The sequence below is a fragment of the Seriola aureovittata genome, chromosome 1, assembly GCF_021018895.1.
Source record: "Seriola aureovittata isolate HTS-2021-v1 ecotype China chromosome 1, ASM2101889v1, whole genome shotgun sequence".
Classification (NCBI taxonomy): domain Eukaryota; kingdom Metazoa; phylum Chordata; class Actinopteri; order Carangiformes; family Carangidae; genus Seriola; species Seriola aureovittata.
In genome coordinates this window covers 6,232,214-6,254,221 of record NC_079364.1, presented here as the reverse complement: position 1 = coordinate 6,254,221, position 22,008 = coordinate 6,232,214, and the positions used below count along the sequence as shown (strand labels likewise).

The 22,008-nt window shown below is 39.2% G+C and overlaps 1 protein-coding gene across 2 annotated transcripts in view; it reads right to left on the bottom strand.

The window, feature by feature from the left end:
* Nucleotides 1-9,978: 9,978 nt before the first annotated feature.
* samd4a (sterile alpha motif domain containing 4A) overlaps nt 9,979-22,008 on the bottom strand; it is a 50,499-nt gene continuing 38,469 nt past the window's right edge. For both annotated transcript variants that reach the window (XM_056372675.1, XM_056372684.1), the window contains 4 exons: nt 21,005-21,206; nt 18,726-18,852; nt 16,319-16,402; nt 9,979-12,813 (listed from right to left, as the gene is read on the bottom strand). In XM_056372675.1, the coding sequence (XP_056228650.1) occupies nt 12,785-12,813; nt 16,319-16,402; nt 18,726-18,852; nt 21,005-21,206 (442 nt within the window). In that variant the 3' untranslated portion in view covers nt 9,979-12,784. The remainder of the gene's footprint in view (nt 12,814-16,318; nt 16,403-18,725; nt 18,853-21,004; nt 21,207-22,008) is intronic.

Genomic DNA, 22,008 nt, shown 5'->3' with positions numbered 1-22,008 from the left:
GTCGTCCCCAGGGGCCCATTGTCTCATAATCTGTCCCCCAAAGCTGAATGTGATGAGATCATAACTCGAAGCTTTCTGAAAGTCAGTCTGAATGAAGCAAATTTTTTTTTTGTTTCTCCCGGGCCCCTTCAGGGGTTTATCTGACCCTGAGCCCAGAGTGAGGTGGAGCTGATCGTGGTCTGGACGTCTGACAGAGGCATGACTCAGCAGCTCTACGCCTGAGTTTTGTAACATCATACGGATGCATTTCATTTGTCATCAGGGTTTGGACCTGCTTCCTCGCGTGCAGAGCGTATGTTCAACTCTTCACAGTAAAGAGGCAGCTCAAAACTAAAAACTGTTTCCCCAACATCATCACTTTAAGTACGAGGTATCGGGATCATTCCTAAAAAGCATTCAGTTCAGTTCCTTTATCTTTATTATTAAACCTATAAACTAAAAGCAGGATTGTTCTGCAGGAGGCGGTTTATTTAATCCATTTTTGTGGCGTTTCAGTCGCCACCATCATCAGACCCGTACCACACACTGTCACTGCACCGTGCATCAGAGAAGAAGATCATCATCATCATCATCATCATCATCATCGTCTTGTGTGATAACAGGCAACTGAAGATTTCAGCAATATGTATTTATCCATTTCCTGCTGTTTATCTGGGTTCAAATGACATGCTTTTATCATTAGAGGATGTTATAAAAAACTGGGAGATACTAGAAAAATATAATATAATGATAAATAATTCTAAGCCATATCGTGTTTTCTGGTTTTACATTATTCTTTCATATTTACTGCAGGTAACTGAATTCCATGTGATATTAAAGAATTTAAGTTGATGAACCCTACAGAAACCAAGTAACTAAAACATTTTTACCCACATTACCTGGTCAGGAGATGACATTCAAACACTGCACTACCTGCTGTGTCGTGTTTACTGCAGTTTGAACCTCTGAAAAGTTACAAATTGGTGCTTTAAAAGGAAAGATCTGTCATTCACATGTAAAGAAAAACACAGCACTGGTACATTACATCACTATCATTTTGTAACACTGATTGACTTTAGTTATGAGTTTGTTTAGATCGATCATTATTACTATTATTAAATATGCCATCAAAATTTTGATCAACATAATAGTTTTTTCATCAGTACAGCGAGTGTATGTAGAATTCGAAATGTTTAAACTTTGGCGCCATCCAGTGGTGAAACCAGCAAAGACTCTAGTTCTTTAATCTTTTTTGTTCATAAATGAAAAAATTAGTAAAAGCAGATTTTAGATAATAAAGTGGAACGTAATCCTACACTTTCCACAATGCAACTTGATTGCATATTTTATCTTCTTAAATACTGGATTTTATGCACTGTGATGATGATGAATGTGGTTCACGGTACGTTACGGTACGGTACAGTGGTTAGAACTGTTGCCTCACAGGGAGAAGGTTCTGGGTTACGACAACCAAAAACAAAAACAACCAAAAACTGAATCAAGTAGCCATGTCATAAGTAAAGAAAAATGGTTTATTAAAAACAGAAATCTATTAACAAAATACAATTGTGGAGGAGGATGGGACGAGGTGGTTGTACCAAACAAACTGAAAAGTACAATAAAACTGGGCCTAGCTAGACTCAAAATAAAACTTAAACCAAAATCCTGAGTCTTATCTAATAAAGAAGGTTAACCAAAAGTAAATACAACCCAACCCTAAAACCTAGTGTGTATATACAGGGGAGTCCTACGTGAGTGCAATGTATAAAGGGTCCCCCGACTTACTTATATCCACCACCTCACTCCACAAACCTTGTTTTAAGTTACTAAATTAGCTCAAAGTCACGAATCGAAAACACACAACAACCAGCAGCTCCAGCAAGCAGAGGGAGAAAAGAAGTCCCCTCAGCACTGCACGCACGGTCCTTTTGTATGGGGAGGTGATTAGCTGGTCCAGGTGCACCCACACTCCACAGGTGCAGGCCAATCAGGCTGATTGCACCTGAGGACAGAGAGAAAGGGACAGAGAGAGAGAAGGGGGAGGGGCACCCACAACACAAATCCCCTTTTCTCGGCCAGGCATGTAACACTTGCTATACTATGACTTTTTATACCTCCCTATACTATTACAATTTATGCTATTTGTGCCTAACTATGAATTTTTATTCCTTACTATACTATGACTTTTTATACCTTACTATACTATAACTATTTATGCTATTTATGCCTTTCTATGACTTTTTTATGCCTTACTATGACTTTTTTATGCCTTGCTATACTATGACTTTTTATACCTCACTATACTATAACTATTTATGCTATTTATGCCTTACTATGACTTTTTTATGCCTTACAATACTATAACATTTTATTCCTCACTATACTTTAACTATTTATGCTATTTATTCCTTACTATGACTTTTTTATGCCTTGCTAAACTATGACTTTTTTATGCCTTGCTAAACTGTGACTTTTTATACCCTACTAAACTATTACCATTTATGCTATTTATGCCTTACTATACTATGAATTTTTATTCCTTACTATACTATGACTTTTTTATACCTTGCTATACTATGACTTTCTATAACTTTTTTATGCCTATGACTTTTTATGCCTTACTATGACTTTTTTATACCTTGCTATACTATGACTTTTTATACCTCACAATACTGACTTTTTTATGCCTAGCTAAACTATGACTTTTTATACCCTACTAAACTATTACTATTTATGCTATTTAGTGCCACGGGTGCTCAGCTCCGAGGCATCTATTAATCTTCTGTTTCGGGTTTATTATTCTTCCGCCAAATTTCGGCGCGTAACTCGTCCCGCAGCTTTGAGAAAACCCCGGTAATATATACATCAAAACGTGCGTCTTGATCCCGCAAGGGGTGCTATGACTTTTGGTGTTAAAATTCCAATTTTTCCCAAAGTTATTCCCAAAAAACTGGGAATAAATAATGCATTAGAAATGCATTGGAATTTTCTTTAGAAACCCACCTTTTTTCGACAAAATTGCACCTTTTTGCTGAGTCACCCAGCTCTCATACCTGCACGTAGAAATGTGATTGGAAAGGAAAACTTCTGCTCTCTCAAAAAGATAGGAACTGTTTTTACATAACATGTAAACTTTTCAAACTGTGAGCACTCAAAGGAGGAGTGCAAATCACTTTTTCTTCAAAGTTAGAGTGAAAGCGTCAGTTGGCTAGAGTGCGTGAAGCAGTAAAAAATAACCTTTATTTTTATTTTTAACTCGAGCTCGCAGCCAAACCGTAAAAAGGAGACAAATAATTCTTTCTGAAAATGTAGACATAGTTGTTGGTATTCATAAAATGTAACTTTGACAGGCAGGGTCTGCACAAAATTTAAACGGGGGTGCTGAGTCCGGCAGCAATACCTGTCTCACTCTCATTGACACCTAATGTAATCGTCTTTTTTTTTCAAAAGAATCTCTCTCTGTCTTCGCACTGAGCTTGCGCACTCATTTTAAGGAATATCTGAATAAAATAGAGACTGTAGAAACTTCTGGCTTCAGTGTCTGGCACGGTCTTTTCGGTTTATGAAAAGAAGTAACGGTTTTCTCATAATTTGCAGTTGTTTTGAAGCCATGTAGAAGCCAAATTCTGGGGAGATTTTCACATTGCCATGGCAACGGCAGCTCCTGACCTGTGTGCCTGCGTGCGCCTAGCAACCAGATAACCAACTCTCCAAGCTCTGCTAGCTTTACATTAGCCGCATGTTAGGTCTTAAATTACATTTAGTTAGGTCTTGTTTTGTTAAAAGAGTGAATGAAGTTGTGACGGTCTCCGCTGAGACAGAGGAGAGGAGAAGCTACTAGCCCTCTCTCGCTGTCACTTCTAGTCGCGTTGCTCTCCTCCCCAGTAATGTTAAATTTAGCACAGAAAAAAACATAATAGTGGTAATTTAAATAGCGGTTCATGGGATTTATTAACCCTCAGGGGTCCCTCTGTCCTTTTCCTCTGTCTGACATTTTCTTCACTTTTCTTTTTTGATTTGCTGATCATTTTGGATGTGTTACAGCTGAAGGTATGGATTTCTGCAAGAAAGTGTCTTTTTTGACATATTTTTAAAATCTAATGTCAGTTACTGTTACAGGTCTATTATACACTGGTAACACATTTTGTACCCTCTGGGGTTCCTCGCGTCCAAAAAAGGACACACAAAGAAAATGCTATAAAATCATGATATATCAATATTTTTTTCTGCTTTTTTTTGCATACATCTCTTAAACCACTTCAGTTCTGCTCAAACCTATCAAATGTTTATTAGTTTTCAGGATTTTAACCCTTTAAATGCCAGTTTGAAGACATGTTGCCTCTTGTTTTATTAAAAAAAACAACACAGAATATGAGATATTTCCCACATAATACATGATGGAGGGATGAGACATTGTTTTATATCAGAGTCTTTTATATCAAGACATTTCTCAAAACCAGAATATGATCAGGGTGACTTTTGAACACTGGAAATAAATCATGTACTCATCCCGGCAGTAGCCCCCGTGGCACTCAAAATTTCCCTGGAATTTTCTAGTTATGCCTTACTATACTATGACTTTTTTATGCCTTACTATGACTTTTTATACCCTACTAAACTATTACTATTAATGCTATTTATGCCTTACCATACTATGAATTTTTACTCCTTACCATGCTATGACTTTTTATTCCTTGCTTTACTATGACTTTTTTATGCTTTGCTATACTATGACTTTTTATACCTCACTATACTATAACTATTTATGCTATTTATTCCTTACTGTGACTTTTTATACCTTACTATACTATGACTTTTTTATGCCTATGACTTTTTTATGCTTTGCTATACTATGACTTTTTTATGCTTTGCTATACTATGACTTTTTTATGCTTTGCTATACTATGACTTTTTTATGCCTTACTTTACTATGAATTTTTATACCTCACTATACTATGACTTTTTTTATACCTTGCTATACTATGACTTTTTTATGCCTTACTTTACTATGAATTTTTATACCTCACTATACTATGACTTTTTTTATACCTTGCTATACTATGACTTTTTTTATACCTTGCTATACTATGACTTTTTTATGCCTTACTTTACTATGAATTTTTATTCCTTACTAAACTATGACTTTTTTATATCTTACTATACTATGACTTTTAAATAATAAATAATAATAAAATAAAATAATTATTTTTATTCACACTTTTTTTTGGCTGAGGTGTTATACAGCATCTTCTCTGTCCTGCCAGAATGTTGAGGAGAGGGTGGTTGGTATTGTCCGAGATGGCCTGAATTATTGCATGTGTCTCTCCACAACAGTCCTGAGTGAGTTCAGGGCAGACACCCAGCCTTTTTGACCAGCTTGTCCAATCTACTGGTGTTCATGTCTGGCATGTTGTTGCCCAAGCAGACTGCAATATAAAAACACACACAAGTCATCTGTGTGAGCTACCCGGTTAGCACACCTGTTCTTGTGCTGCTCTTCAGCAAAGTTAAAAAAAAAAATTAAAAAGAAAATGTAGTAATCCAATTTGCATTTTAATTTTTCAGATACTTATGGGTGTTCTATGACCATATTAAAATTGAAAAGCTGTTGACTATTAATTTTCAAAGACAACCTGTTCTACAGTGACAATATTAAAATACAATATGTATGCAAACAGCACCCACAGTCCATTGCATTTACATTTTGTGAAGTTGTAAATTTATTTTTTGTATTTGTGGAAGGTGTTTAAGGTGGTCGATCTGTTCACATAAATAATATTGAAATCTACCTCCACAGTAGCTCTACAGTTTAACAACACGTGCACAGCAAAGTGAGAAGATACAGTGTTTCTGTATTTGGTTGTTTTATTATGTTGCAGCACATTTCATTTTTTTTTTTCTATGTTGCACTTGTTGAAGGTGAAAAATTGGTGAAAACATTATCTTAATTATAGCTTGTGTTTTGTCTATTTGCAGCTGCACTGCACTGAGCCCCTGGGCCACCATACGACGCAGGTATTTCAATAATTCCCGTTTTAACAGGCTGACTCCTCCAAACTTAATTTTATGTATAAAGTCTGGAATGATTGACCTTTAACCCCAGCATAAGGAGATATTGAGGGACAAGTCTATGAGATATTTGCTAAATTTTCAAATAAATACATTTGTTTTGTTTTTTTAGAGAGAAGACATTAGACGCAGTATTTGTTTCCTGTGATATTGTGAGACTGAATCACACACATACAGACACACTGGAGGAGTTAGAACTTTTTTTTTTTTTATGTATAACGGGGCATGCCAAGTCACAGCATTCTGGTTTGTCGCGACAAAATTACAGCAAGACACATTGAAAAACACTTGAATGTATTCCCACACACACACACACACACACACACACACACACACACACACACCACACACACACACACACACACACACACACACACACACACACACACACACACACACACACACACACACACACACACACACACCCATCCTCACTGTCACAGTCATTCACAAATTTTTTTTGTACAGACCAGAATAATTCATAACTTCATATCAGCATTAAGAAGTACCTACAGAGTACAGGAACAACACAGACCGAGTCCGCCGCCGCAGACCACGTTCACACTGCACGCTCCGATGTTCAATTCAGATTCAAGTTCAACTCAAGTTTTTCTATTAATTTTCATGTTTCAGCAGCACAGACAGAAGCTGATTTATTAGTGATGCACCATAATACATTCAAGTTTATTTTAAAAATGAATGAAACCAGGCTGTTAGCTTTTAAATTTGTAGACCCTCTTTATAAGGTCAATATTGGCTCCAATGTTAATTTACTGTAGCAGTTAGTTCACTGTCATCTCCTCAGATTTTAGAAAAATTGATGTAAACTTTCAATTTCAATTGATTTTCCAGCTCCACAAATTTTAACATTATAGTGAAACCAGTGCCAGAACCAGTGATTAATCAATTAATCAAGAAAATAGAAGAGATCAATCAAAAATAATAATCATTATCATAAGTTGCAGCCCTATTTGTGTTACCGATTACCCCAGACGAGTGAAGGGATGATGTGGGAGGCCAAATTCAAGGAATCGGCCTAAAATACAAATTAATGTGTAATTTTACATGTTGCATTGACAGCATTGTCAAATATTGATCAGATTGATGATACAGGTTAGGGTTAGGGGTGAAGGGAAACAATCTGAATTTGGACACTTTCAGCTGCAGTGTGAACATGACCTGTTGCTAATTTCATCCTGTAACATTATAGTTTTTTAAAGTCCATATAAAACCATTTACATTTGGGGTAAATGTCTCGAGTACAAAAAAGGCACTGCCATTTGTTATTCTAAATATGACTTTCCCAGCCTTGTGCATGCAGTTTTAAAATATAAATTACACTTTTTTTCAAATTTCCTCCTCTTCTTTTTTCTGCATTTTCTTCAATTTTTTGTCTTTTTTGTGGTTTTTTATTATTAAACATACAATATTCTTTTGTCAAATATATACGTAAGCCTGCAGTCAATACAGGACATCGGCTCTTTGATAAAATAAAACTAAATGAAGTAAAGGAGCACAGCCAAGCAGTAACACTTTGTTACAGAATGGATGCTGCTGAATTTACAAAAAAAAAAAAAAAAAAGTCTTGGCATCCCATATTGACATAAACTGAATAAACTGCAGAATCTATGACAAAAATAAAAGATACAAAACAGCATATATGTCTTGACTTAAAGTACATTAAATGTTTTTTTTGGAATATCAAGGCGTTATCTAACTGTTAATTACCGCAGTGTGCACAGCGTTAGAAGCATTCCTGGACACCCACAGAGCTGATATGCATTTAGAAAAAATAAAAATAAAGCATTTGGTTTTGAAGAGATGTGTAAATGATCCAGACCTCAGAGCTGAAACTCTCCACTGTCCCGTCACAGGCTCCATGTTCTGCGTTCACACAGACGTCTCACAGATGCTGCAGAAAACCACGGCTGAGCAGATACTGAAGGCCAGTGGTGCTGATTTGTACTGTACACTCAAAACATGTAACTTTACTCTGTTATTTTGCCTAGAAAAAAAATAAATCACATAAACTCAGGTTACATAAATGCTGTCGGTCAGCATTTCTACAACATGTGGCACTGGTGAGAATTAGTAATTAATCGCCTGAACTTTGTATGAACATGGTTTTAACTCAAAAATGGCAGAGTGATATGAAAGTAAATAAAAATACTATAATAACCAATAATCCCTTTGATTACATTACTGACTGCAGGTTTGATCTTTTTAACAAATGATGTAAAATTTTCTCTATAAAGACAAATCCCATGAAAACACTTAGTAACACCAACACGTGACTGATGTATCAAAAACACGCCAATGACATGTTCCTTCATTACACTGAACACACACTGTAGTGTATTTCACACACCGTCCTGCTGCCCAAAAAATATGTGTATTACTCAGCTGCTTGAAATAGTCTGCAACAAATGCACTATTTCCTTCTGTTTGTTTAATAATTACAGATTTGTAATATGAAAGTAACTATTTTTGATAAAAATTTCCATCTTCTCTAGGATCAATAAGAAACACTGACAGGGAGGGGAAGTTGGGAACTTTTGAGAGATGTTGAATGTTGGATTTGGCTTTTTCATGGAATTTGTTCACAATAAGAAAAATATAGAATAATGCCTGTTTTACTCTTTAATGTAACATACTTAGAAACCTATAAACGTCTCCCACTCAGAACCATAATGTTAGGTGGTAATACACCAACAGCACCAAGTTCAGACTCCAGATTACAAATCCTAAACTAATCTAATGTCAGGAAGGCGGAGCGGACACGTCTACTTCCTGGCCTGCCAAAGACGACTACAACGACGACGACGCACCACTGTTTTGTTTGCTCACAGCTCGTCCGACGTGACTTCTGTAACTGAACATGAATCGATGTATCTGTGACGGGCCGACTCCGGCTTTCAGCTGCGCTCCGACACCCAAACTTCACATGAAAAATCTCAACATGACACTGATAGATACAAACAAGGTTATAGTTCAACAGCAACAAAAAGAAAAAAGAAAATAGTCAGTCAACAATAACTATGTTAATATTTGAGATGTACGTATGGTCACCAGCCATAACATGTTAATACATATGGTACTTTAAATAATAATACACCTAAATGAGTAAAAGTATCACCTCTGCAAAAATTATGAAAAAAAAAAGAATAAATAATTGTATCTACTTTAAGTACTGATTCATATGGCAGTGACACTCAAAGAGTCTGAATATGATCCTGATGCTGCCTCAGTGAGGAGCGTCAGGAGAATATGTTAAAGGTGTAACATCAGTTTCCCCCATTCAGGATTCAAACGGGTTCATGTCACATTTGTGCTTTGGTGGAATCTTCATCCTCGTTCACAAACGCACAGATGACCGGTGTGTGTTCGCTTCCTACACACTCAAGAGTATAAAGAGCAGAAAACACAACACACTGAGACAATAATCTGAAGAGTGCGGTGTCACGGCTGTAAAACTAACGACGCACACTTTCCCTGTGGTGTGTGTGGACTGTTTGAGTGTGCACAGATTTGAACTGTGCCGTCAAGCCACCATCACTGGATCTGACTCCACATTCAACTAGTCAAAGAATGCGGTTTGGGCTCCAGACAAGAACCATAACAGGATTTCTGCATGTTTTAGCCCATTAAATACAGGTCACACAGTGGAGGCATCACTGCTGGCTCTTTCTAAAGTGAACTGTAGTGTTTTAGATTTCCATATTATATTTCCCTTAACTTGTAGGAGGCCAGTGGTTTCTCTAATGGTATGAGATTGAGGTTGTATTGATCTGAAACCTGCTTGAGAATGTGATTAATCAACATTTTGTTTAAATTATTGCTGTGTGGTAATTCAGTTTCAGGTGCAGATCTTTACAAAAGCCTGCAATAGTGCTGCAATGATTAGTATTTTAATCAATTAGTGGATCGAAAGAAAATTCATCATTTATCGTTTCCGTCATTTTTTAAGAAAAATTCTAAACATTTACAAGTTCCAGTTTTTCAAATGTGAAGATTTACTGTTTTCCTTTCACATATATGACAGTAAATTGAATATCTCAATATTCTGGACAAAACAAGCACAGTGGAAAAGACACAGAAGACAGTATATTGGGCTCTGAGAAATTGTAAATGCCATTTTTCTCTATTTCATATACTAAACCATTAACTTCGAAAATAATCTGCAGATTGACCTATTATAAAAATAATCATTAGCTGCAGCCCCGGCCTGCACTGAACCTCAAACCAGAAGAACTTGAAGTAAATGCACAATGACACAGTATTTACTGTGATGGATTCACTTTGTTAGTGTGTGTAAAGAGTGTCAAGACTGTTCATTTCAATACCATAATAAGATGAATGGAAACTATTGTTAAATATCTTCAAATCATAGTAAATGGGCTAAAACATGCACAAACACTGATATGATTCTTTAACCGAGTGGGATGATTCAGCCCAGGAGTATTTTCATCTCTAACGTCCACAATCAGACAAGCAGAAATCATTTCAGGTCAACGAGAGGTGTCAGGAGCTTTTCGTCTCTGCTGCGGGATTGAACATTGCCGTGTGATGTGGCTCTACCGCTTCACTTTAGTCTTTTCTGTCCACTGAGACTGTAGCTCTACTTTCAAGAGTTGGTGTCAATCTCATCTCTTCAATCTGCTCCGATTCATCCGACTCCAACGCACAAAACTGCTGCTTGAGCCTTGAACATTTGGAGTTTAGTGTATCACATTATCATATCAAGTGCAGGATACAAAGGAAGTACTATAGAATTGTAACAAACTAATGAAGAAACTAAAACAATAATAATCAACAGCCCTCAATGACGACCATTCAGGGTCAGAACTCTCAGCACACGTGCTCAATTGAAAGCGGCACAGAGGGGAGTTTCCTAACCAGCTTATTTTAATATAAACCTATTCTTATAAAGTCTGTTTTCCATACACAATAAACTGAGGATAAATATTAAGACACAGAATAACCATGAGATTCAGAATTAAAAAAAAGAAAATATATTCCATGTAGGCCTGCACTGACAGACCAGACAGAAGACCATGTTACACAGGCAGTCTCTGAGACTAAACCAGGACTGGAGTTTCCCCAAATGTTCCTCAATGATTTTTCAATGAGATGCCGTTGGTTCACAGTGTCTGTGTGTGCATGGACTTCAGCGTCTGTGCCGCCATGACTGTGTTTGGCCAGCAGGTGGAGGTAAGCACTAGTGAGACAATCTCTGGGAACACTACCCTTCATGGATTGACAAGTGTGTGATTTCTCCGATGTTGCAATCGGTCAACACGGTCCGCGTGGAAACCAAATCGACCTCCTGTTTTGTTCTACTTCACACATTTCACAGTCTTCCTTTTCCACTGAGAAAGATATTTAGTTGTAACATGCAGCTTAAGCATCTCACCCTGCTTTAGAAAAATTACTGAGCCCAGTTTCTGAACATGCAGACAGATCCCACTGACGACAAAGCTGCATTCATCTCCCATTTACGTGTACACGAACCTACATTTTCATGTATTGTGCCTGCAAAGGCTCTGAATTCAAAGAGTTCATACAGTACATGCTGTGGATAAACAATATGTAACTGACCGGTGCCTAATTGACCTCCTCCTACACTCACTCACATGAACAGACTCACAACATGATTAGACATGACATCATCTTCCTCCGTCATCTTCAGCCGATCAAAGGTCCTGCCTCTGATGTCTTTAAACATCCGCTTCCCTTTCCTGCATCACTTCAGCTTTATTCTTTCTTCCCTACTTTCTGTGTCTTTCTCCACCTCACCTTCTTCCTCTTATCCGTCTTCATACATCTGCTCTACCTCCCTCTCTCTCATTCTCCTCTCTCGTTCTCTCTTGGTAAATGTTCAAGGGAACATTTGTGTCTTTGTTGTTGGCTGATAAAATAAAGGATAAGTAGGTCGGTTGTAAACTAGCGTGACAGCTACTCATGGGAATCAGCCAAGGCTTTACAGAATATAACACGATTCATACCTGAAATTCATACATGTTTCTGTACCCTTTGAAAGTAGCATCATTATGTAAACAATAAATACATACAACACAAATAAATGATTTTTTTGCCACCCAACACTGAGCAAGAGGCCTTCCCAAGCTCTGAAAGCATCCTGGACACTCTGTCCTCACTGAAACCAGTCCAGGAAATCCCAAACTTCCTTCTGCGTCCTTGTAGCTCTGCTTGTCTTGTCTTGTTTTTGGGTCTGAGGTACTGTTATGGATTTGAAAGATGCCACGAGCTGTGGTCGATGTGCAGGGACCAGAAGGTGTTGGAGAGGGAAGGGGCCTCAGTCTCACTGGGCCCTGATCCAGAGGGCCAGCGTCTCCCTTCTGCTGGGGCTGACTGGACTGCAATACTGCTTCTGGACTCCCCGGTGGGGGTGGGGGTGGGGGGGCGCTGTACACACACTGTCCAGGTCGTGTTCAATGCTTTTCTCTCTCCTCACCCAGATGCAGGTGACTGTGAGCATGCTGGCGGAGCAGGAAGTGTGTTTTTCCGACCCAATGGACGGTGCCAATGTGATAGCTTGTGTTGGCCGTTTGATGATCGGCTCTCTTGTGTTTCTTGGATCCCACCCGGTCCTTTGGTTGAGCTCTACCATTGGCTACAGGGAGAGGGAATGGGAGGGCTGGTGACCTCGAGGTGACTTATCGTGAGAGAGCCCCGTGAACCTGCGCTGTCCTGCTGCTCTCACTCAGGCCTCAGTTCATATTGTTGATGTGCGGTCAGCACCGTCTAAAGAGGAGAAGCAGAGAGAAGAGAAGGTGTTAGTGTTAACTAACTTCACCAGTGTCCACAGATAGGGTTAGAGTCATCGCACTGGATGTAGATTCAGGCGTACTGATGAAGATGAAACTGTTAACAGTGAGCAGTGAGAAGGCTGCCATAAGTCCTCAGGCTCCTAACACTAACCCTTCCTGTTTCCCTGTCTTTCGCCCGGTGAATGCTCGGACCGGCTTCAGATTTCCTGTGACCCTGAACTGGAATAAGCTGGTACACAGGAGGGTTTCAGATCACGTAGCAATCCAGCACCAACATACGACCATTTTCCTTGTTCCATGTGAGCCAGATAGATGCAGATTAGCCTGTGCTCCTTAAAACTACCCCAGTTTTTATGGTCGTCTGCCTTTGGAACAGATTTATTCTATTTCAACTATTACATCAACAACAATGACTCTACATTCTTCCTAACCATGTTTACAACAGAGTATTTATTATAAGCACTGTATGAATAAAGCCTCATCTGATTTGAAGTGTAGTCATGATCTTACTGTGCCATGAGCTGTGTGTAAAGAAGGCCTGAAGCGTTTCTGACTTGGTGAACAGTGAGGGGCCAGGGCCCACACTGTCATGGTGAGAGAACAACACATCTGTCAAAATACTGATAGAGCCTTTCAGAGAAAAACAACAGTCTGACAGCTGTTGCCTCTGGTGTGGCTGAAGAGGAAAATGTTATCAGGCTACGCACTGGTGGACATTTTCATTCCATAGAAATAAAGCCTCCATTATGATACTGAAAGGGCAGGTTCGTGTCATTGTGTGCTGTTGTTGAATAGCAAAGCACAGACTGTGTAACACAAGATTCTGATACAAGCTAAAGCTGTGGCTACTAACACTTGATTTGATTAACAATCCAGTGCTCAAGTTCAACAGTAAGCTGTTCAACTGTTGACCTGTATCCTTTCATGATTAGTTCACACCTAGTCTTAACCTAAAAAAATTTCACTCTAATAAACTTACTGTGTCACCTAAAATAAACTCATGTTATAGTTAGTAGAAGGGATCCACCGATCAAAATTTTTTCTCCCAATACCGAGTCTGATACATCAACTCATGATTTCTGCCAAATCAGAGTAATAATCAGATACTAGTGCTCTCTTTTTCTCAAATTAATTTTTTTGTAAGGTGATACAAGGCAATGAATTGATATGGTGATATTAGAAACACTGTATTTTATAATGAAGGAACTATATTCTGTGTGGATCCATCACAAGCCAAGACTCACAAGTAATTAACTTGTTGAGTTTTCATCTCAGCAGGTTTGACATTTGGAAAAACCAAATTAAATCTGATGGACTTGTCTGTGCTCCTACATCAGTATAACTTACGCTCGCTGGAGTTTAGGAATGTACATTATGACAAAATAGAGCAGCTTTATATGAGCATCATACCAGTTCATTTTTATCATACCGGGTTTTCCAAAAACGACCTACCTCTGACTAAATGTCAACATCCTTTTCCTCACACACTCATGAAACATTGTGTTTTGGGTAATTTCCTGGAGCTGGTTTGGATTCAGTTACCAAGTTGTGTTTCTGAAGCCCATCAAAGCCGACCTGATGTTTGGGTGCAAACGACTAGAAGAAGGCAAAACTCTGACCTCGAAGGAGTTTCTTAAGTTAAACACACTCTGCTCAGACTGCTCTCCACCTAACACACACACAGACACACACACACACACACACACACACACACAGACACAGACACACACACACAGACACACACACAAAGCAGCACTTGTCCACCGTTCTGTGCCGAGCACTGAGGCCCACTGTCTTCACCTCAGTCAAGTTTTGGGGAAGGTTGGCACTGACTTTAACCCAGACTTAAATTCACTGTACATGTGAATGTTCTGTACAACCACGTCACCTAATGATTGACTTGACTAAGGCCATGTCCATTACATTATAAAGCTGCTAAACTTAAAAGTGCTTCTTCTGTGATCAAGGTTTTCTATTCACACTAGCACTGTCAAGTCATTTTCATAAGATCTGCTGCCCACACTGAACGTCAGTAAGTGGGGACTAGTCTGTCTTATGAATGAGTCTTATACTTAAAAATAAGTCTTACAACAATCAGATATCTGAGATCTCTAACAACTGCACATCATTTCAAATTTTAGGGAAGGTTTATAAAAGTCAATAACTAAGGAAAAGAAAAAGAGTATTTGTATATTTTAAGTCTAAGTCAAAATACCAGACTGCCCCGCTCATCATGAACATGTGCACCTGAAACAGCAGGACTATGATGGGGCTTCACAAACAAGCGCGCTACCTTTTCTGCAATTTTTCTGCCATTTCTTCCTCTAAAGTTCAATGTGAATACAACAAACAGCTGTTCTGCCAGCCTTTGCTACAACTTAGTTTGTGTAACTTTCATGTTACATCATTAGAAGATAACACGGATGAAAAACTTTGTATGAGACTTCTTTAACTCAATTTATAACTGTCTGTGTTTTAAATATGATGTAATCCTCCAAATAAAGTTGCACAGCAGGTCATATCTGATGATGTAAATTACAGTTGTGAATGAAAGTCATTGTTAAACCCAACTTTTCTCCTCTGACTTCCCATTTTATTTCCCTCCTGAGCTGAACCGACCTCGGCTATTGCCAGAATTGCTGTCAAATTTCAAACTTGGCGAGTTTTGGAACTGCTTGGCCAGACTGTACTAACCAAATCAAACACATCTGAAAAACCATTGTTGGGCTCCAACAAGTCTGGAGTTATCGATGGGCCTGAATATCCAGACTTTATTCTGTTCACACAACAGGATAATTGGCTGGGGGTTTGAAAAGGCCAGTCGGCCTTAAGATCGGTGTTAAGATCAACTCGAGACCTAGCTTGGACATGACTCACGAACTGATGGACTGATATGACCTTTGGAGACTTTGGAGTTTGCATTTGGCTTTAAACATGACACAGAAGTCCTGGTGAGTCAGATCCAACTGCTGGCCTTCACAGACACGCTGAAGACTGAAGCCTGAGAGACTGGAATCAAGAGTGTCCTGCCTATATGTTTATGTTCAGGCATGTCAACAGTATACCCAAGTAACAGAAACAATGAAAATAATTAAACTGCATATAAACACTTTACAGGTTTCTGGTGGTTGTTTGCTACCAGTGCACTACTGTCAACAACAACCTGAGTGATGTAGTAATAAAACCTTACAATACAATACAATCTACACACTGTGATACAACAATCAAATGACGGTGCTTCCTTTAGTGGGTGCCACGGCCCCCTGGGGTGACTTGAGGACAAGCCCAAGACCCCGAAAGTATTCAATGGTTTCAAAAAATGAGACAGTGTTTTCATTAACTGCATTTTCATATTACATTTTTAAACACATCAAAATGGAAGAACAAACATCCAAAACTAACAGGAGGGATGCTTCAAACGTTCTTCTGTGTCTTATATTTTAAAGTTTAATATTTAGGAATTAAAAACTGTGCGTTACCTCCCAAGGCGTGCTCTGTCATACTCAGACACAGAGACTCAAGGCGATTGTTGATGTCTGGCTCTGTCACTGGTAACTGATGATCTGTATAGTGACAAAAACACATTTGATGCAACATTAGTGTCAGAGATAAAAATATTCAGTACTAACAGATTATGTGAACAAAACATCCTGATGATTTCCTACAGTCAATGCTCTCCATGGAAGATTTTATATACAATATCAGTTTCAACTAATCAAGTTCCTGATTCATTTTTAAAAAGCTGCATCTGATTTTTCATGACTTCACAAACTCTCCATCAGAGGCCTGTGATCTTAATTAAACAAACTCATAATTCAATTTCTTTTTAGTAAATCTGACGAGCTGGAAGACAAAAAAAAGAATGAAATTCACATCAGCTACAAATCCACTGGGACAATGTTGTCTACTCAACCAGAGTGTCGCCGGGATAATCTGATTATACCACACTGTTAACTCCAGCACTGAGACACATGCTACATCAAAACAATCAGCGCACTGCTGCAACAGGGGCATGGCGTCTTTTGTGACTGAGCGTGCGTGCGTGCGTGCGTGCGTGCGTGCGTGCGTGCGTGCGTGCGTGCGTGCGTGCGTGTGTGTGTGTGTGTGTGTATATGTGTGTGTGTGTGTGTGTGTGCATGTGTGTGTATAAACAGTTGAGACTGGACTGCGGACAAATTTTTACATTCACTAATTGGCATTCTTTGTTTTGAACTGCATAAAATATGACATTTATAATTATTTCACACTATAATTATCAATGAACACTTTGAATAAATAAGGCAACAGAACTGATATCAAGAAGCCTGATTTGAGACTCAAGAAACCACAGAATAATGATGGCAGTGTTATCTCCTCACAGTCTTTCCTAACCAACGGTACCCTTCGTACACTGCCATAAAGTCCTGGTTAGAAAACTAAAAATAATGTTTGATGTGTTGTGTCTTCATGTAGTAGTGTTTAGAGACACTGTGTGGAAGTTACCTTGTTTAATTTCTAGCAAAACCTACTTTTGCCAAAGTTATAAAAGTAAGAACAGAGGATGCTCATGTATGTCTGGAATGGATTAGAGCAAAAATGATAAGTTGATTAATCATTGAGGTTTCAACTGTGAGCAGGGTGGAGACTGTTTTGGAGAGAGAGAGAGAGAGAGAGAGAGAGAGAGAGAGAGAGAGAGAGAGTGTGTGTGTGTGTGTGTGTGTGTGTATTGGGGGGGGGGGGGGGGGGGGGTATATTTGGTACAGCCTAGCAACCCCTTCCAGCCATTTAGTCCTTAGCTGAGTCTTCAACACAGGCTGGGCAGTGCAAATCCCTTGTGGCCAGAGAGAAAAGCTGAGTTAGGCCCAGTAGTCCACACTGGGCTATTTATAGACTCCAACACCCCCCCCCCCCCGTATACACAGACTTAGAATGACACAAACACACACTGAAAAAAACTGGACACACACACTTGTTCCTTCATCCCCTCATTTTTTATACTGTGTCTTACTTAATAAGTGCCTTTTTCCAACGGCTGCCAGAGAGAAAGAAAGAGCACACATACTGTATATACACAGACACAGAGGGGGTGAGGGGTGGGGAATGTCTAACCTTTCAAATCAGTTACTCTGGCCGAGACCCAGCTCTAGCCACCGTTGAGGGTGACTGCTATGTGTGCATGACTCTGCAGAGTTGTCAAAGACGGAGAGATCGAGGGATGGGAGAGAACGAAGGAGGGATGGAAGGAGAGATGGGAAAGTTAAGAAAGAGAGTGAATCAGGGAGAGGAGGAAGGGAAAGAAAGTGGGCCAGGGAGCCCCGTCCCTGCTGCACAAAGAGCCTCATTGTGAGACTCTTCTGACTCTTTCCTCCCTCCCTGCCTGCCTCCGTCTCTTCCTCTCTCACGTACAGTCCCCACTCTCCCTCCACCAAACTTCCCTCCTCTCTCCTGCTTTTCTAAATTTGTTTTTCCTCTTCAGTCTAAAAAGAGACACTTGTGGTGTGTGTGTGTGTGTGTGTGTGTGTGTGTGTGCATGTGCGCACGTCAGAGCTGAGGGAGTCCTAGCTTGTCCTATTACCGTCCACTGTTCCTGTGGGACAAAGTCCAGTCAGCCGAGGCTACTAGAGGTCACTCTACCTTGTGCTGATGGTTACCATGACCTGAGCCTATGTGAACACTGTGAGTGGGGTTGTCAGACCAACAGCAGACTAGGGGGGGTTCAGGGGTGACAACAGGGCAGCTCAAATCAGAAATGCTTTTATTGGGAATAAAAAGTGATTCCTAGTAACTAGAAGCACTTAAAATACATTTAATTGCATTTTTGTTCATCTTCTCTTGCCAAGGCCAATACTGTGGATTCATAAGTTAATAATATTGCCAGTGTGTGTGTGTGTGTGTGTGTGTTCTCACCAGCTTGTTGGAACATGACCATGGTTTGTGGCGTGGTGTGAACCGGCAGGGAGCGGGTCCTCTGCACAGAGCTGTGGGTCCGGCTGGGCATGCTGTTGCTTCCTCCAGGGTTGGCGAACCACAGACCCTGAGGAGAATATTTGAACCAAAACATTAAAGCAATTTCTTGAAAATGCAAACTCCTCTGTAATATCAGTGTATCAGTATCAGTGCACATTTGTCTTATTTAATGGCTGAAAATCGAAACCACCACCAATGTCTCATCTACTGGTGTCTCTCAAACTTCATGAAAATCTGACCAATAATTTATGTGATGTTTTGTTCAGAAAAAGAAATGAAAGACAAAACACATAAAATTTCTTCTGCTCTCAAAATGCAGAAACTAAACTAAACTCCACACAGAAATGTGCTTAGATAACGCTTGGCGGGATAAATATTATCAGGTTATCTGAAAGTGTCACCAATCTCTATTTTTGAGACTTTTAAACTTAAACTTTTAAAGTCCTTTTTCATGCAAGTTCTGTCTGAATTAAATGAATATTTACTGGATAAAGCACAATGAATGAATGGCAAACGTTGAATGTATCTTGAGGTCCATAGAAAGTTCAATAATATGTATATATATATATGTTTTTTACAATAATTACATTTTAATATGTAAACAATTCAATCTATTTTAGTATTTTAGTATTAAAAAAACTATTCCACCAGGATGCTCTAATTTATGACCTGTGGATAACCAAGATTAAATACTGACATTTATTTTCTCTCATATAATATAATATAAAACATAAAACATATAAAACAAATTTCATGCTCAAACATCCTCTTCTTGCTTCATGCTCATTCACTGATCACACGCTGATAAAACTTTCACTGATCAAAAAGCTTATGAAATAAAATTTCACACTTGAAAGAAGTCTTTTTTAAGATCAAGGACACAGCTTCTTCAACATGTTCGCCTCCCCCACGCTCCTGTCTGGATGTCTGGCCCACACCTAATGACAGTCTCAGACACTCACCACATGAATTCCTCACTGTAACCTGCCTATTATACCCCCAACACCACTACCACATGCCCCTCCCCTCCCTTCTCTCCCTCTGCCCCCCCTCACGGCTCTCCAGTGCCGTGGGCCAGGGAAAAACAGGAAATGCCTGTGCACTGTTCTCACTGCCTCTGACTGGCTCTCTCACTCCCTCTCTCATACATACTCATATAAACTCTCTCTCTCTCTGTCTTTGCTCCTCCTCCTCCAACACCACAACTACCTCTCCCAAACTATGACTCACATATTTCCCTCCCACCCTCCTTCTCCTTCTCTCTCTCTACACATCCACACTACAGTCCCACACAAGGATACCCAGCATGACAAGGAGGAACTGAGGTATTTCCTCCCATTGTAAAGGATGAGAGGGAGAGAAAGAGGAAGAGTGAGAGAGGGATGGAGGGAGAGAGAGAGGTTCACTATGAACTGTGTCAGCCCAGACCAAGTGTGCCAGGATGGGCCTGAAACAGCTCCACAGCTCCTCCTGTTTCAGTGTTCGGCACTGACGCAGGGCCTCTGGTATGTGGGGTGACCTGCCTACAAGTTCCATCCACCTCACTTCATTCGCCAAACACCACCACTGCTCCTCTTCCTCACCCCACATTTTTTCAGAATGGAATAAAAAGACTATTTTAGGAGGAATACGTGCTGAAGAAGGAATTCTGCTGCCCAGGTTATTGTAAACATCCTGGAATGTATTATTTCACATTTCAAAATGTTCCTTTGTACAGTCACGAACACCACTGCCATTCAGCATTCCAGTCACTACATGCACATATGATAATACCATGAATCTAGTTTTTCTGCATTGGATGACATAAATTCACAGGCTTTTCGGGAAATCTAAACTAGTCTTCCTCTATCATCTGTCTATCCACTAGTCATTTATAATAAGTATAATAAGTATTATTATTATAAGTAATATTATAATTAATAACACACTAAATATAAAAATGGCTGAGGGTGTTGAAGATTCTGTGTGAAAATGAACCAAACCATAAATCGTTTAACAGTTAAGGGCTGAAATAATTAATCCATTAATTGATCCGTCTTATGCTGTGAGCTCTGGGAAACTTTGCTGGGCTTTTCCCTAACTATTTTCTATTTTCATTTTATAATATAAACAATTAATCTGTAGTATAATTGACAGATTAAGCGATAATGAAGATAAACACTTTTCCATGCATATAAATAAAAGCCATTTGCTTTTTTCTCCCTGGTGGTTTGACTCACCTGTCTCCCCTGCTTGGGACCGGTAGGTGTGCTGCTGGAGCTGCGAGGTGTGGGTCCTAGCAGCCCCCCGCTTCCCAACAGGCCCAGCCTGGCACCCGGCAAGCTCCTGGAGGGCATCTGGAACTGGCGAAGGCTCCTCCTGGTCGACACGCTGCCCCCAACACAGCCAGCGGTGGGGAGAGAGTTAGACTGGCCAAAACGGCTACAGCAGGACGAAACAAAAAGTGAGAAATAGGCAAGGAAATAAGTTTTCATCATTAATTGTAAATCACTAAAGTTTACAAATAAAGAGATGAATAGGCCAAGAAGGAGCTAAATAAGTTAAATGGATCAATCTGAATGTAATAAAAAACAGTCAGCCATTTTAATAATTCTTTATTTGAGTTTTACATTAATTAAATATTGACTAACCATGCTAATGAGAATGTACCTTTATTCTCTAACTGAGGTGACCATTTGTCTAAAACCTAAAGAATAAATCTTTCTCTAACTCACTTCTCTGTCTACATTGGTGTTCAATCATTTTTTTTTCTTTTCTCTGTGTGTATGGAAAATATACAGTGGCTGTACGTGTGTAATGTTTATTTGTGTAGAGAGAAGTATATAGCATGAACCAATGCCACATACCACATCATTTATAGCATAAGTTCATTTTCAAAGCTCATCCCTGGATGGGCCTTTAATATACATACAGAACAAACAGAATTTATAAATAATGATAAAATAAAAGTACCATAAAACAACAAGCACCAGACCATCCATGACTAAATGACTGATCCCTCTTGTTTCAGTTGATCCAATCATGATCTATTTTGAGTTCTGTGAGTAAGGAGTTCCACATGTTGATCCTCTGAACAGAAAAACCATCTGTCCAAGTGGATTTCTGACATTTCTCACTCATTCAGTCATTTATATACAGAAATCTCTAGTCTTTACTTACAACCTGGATTTTACTGGTTGTTTTGTTAAAGTTGAAATGTTTCCATCAGAGCCAATAAGACAGG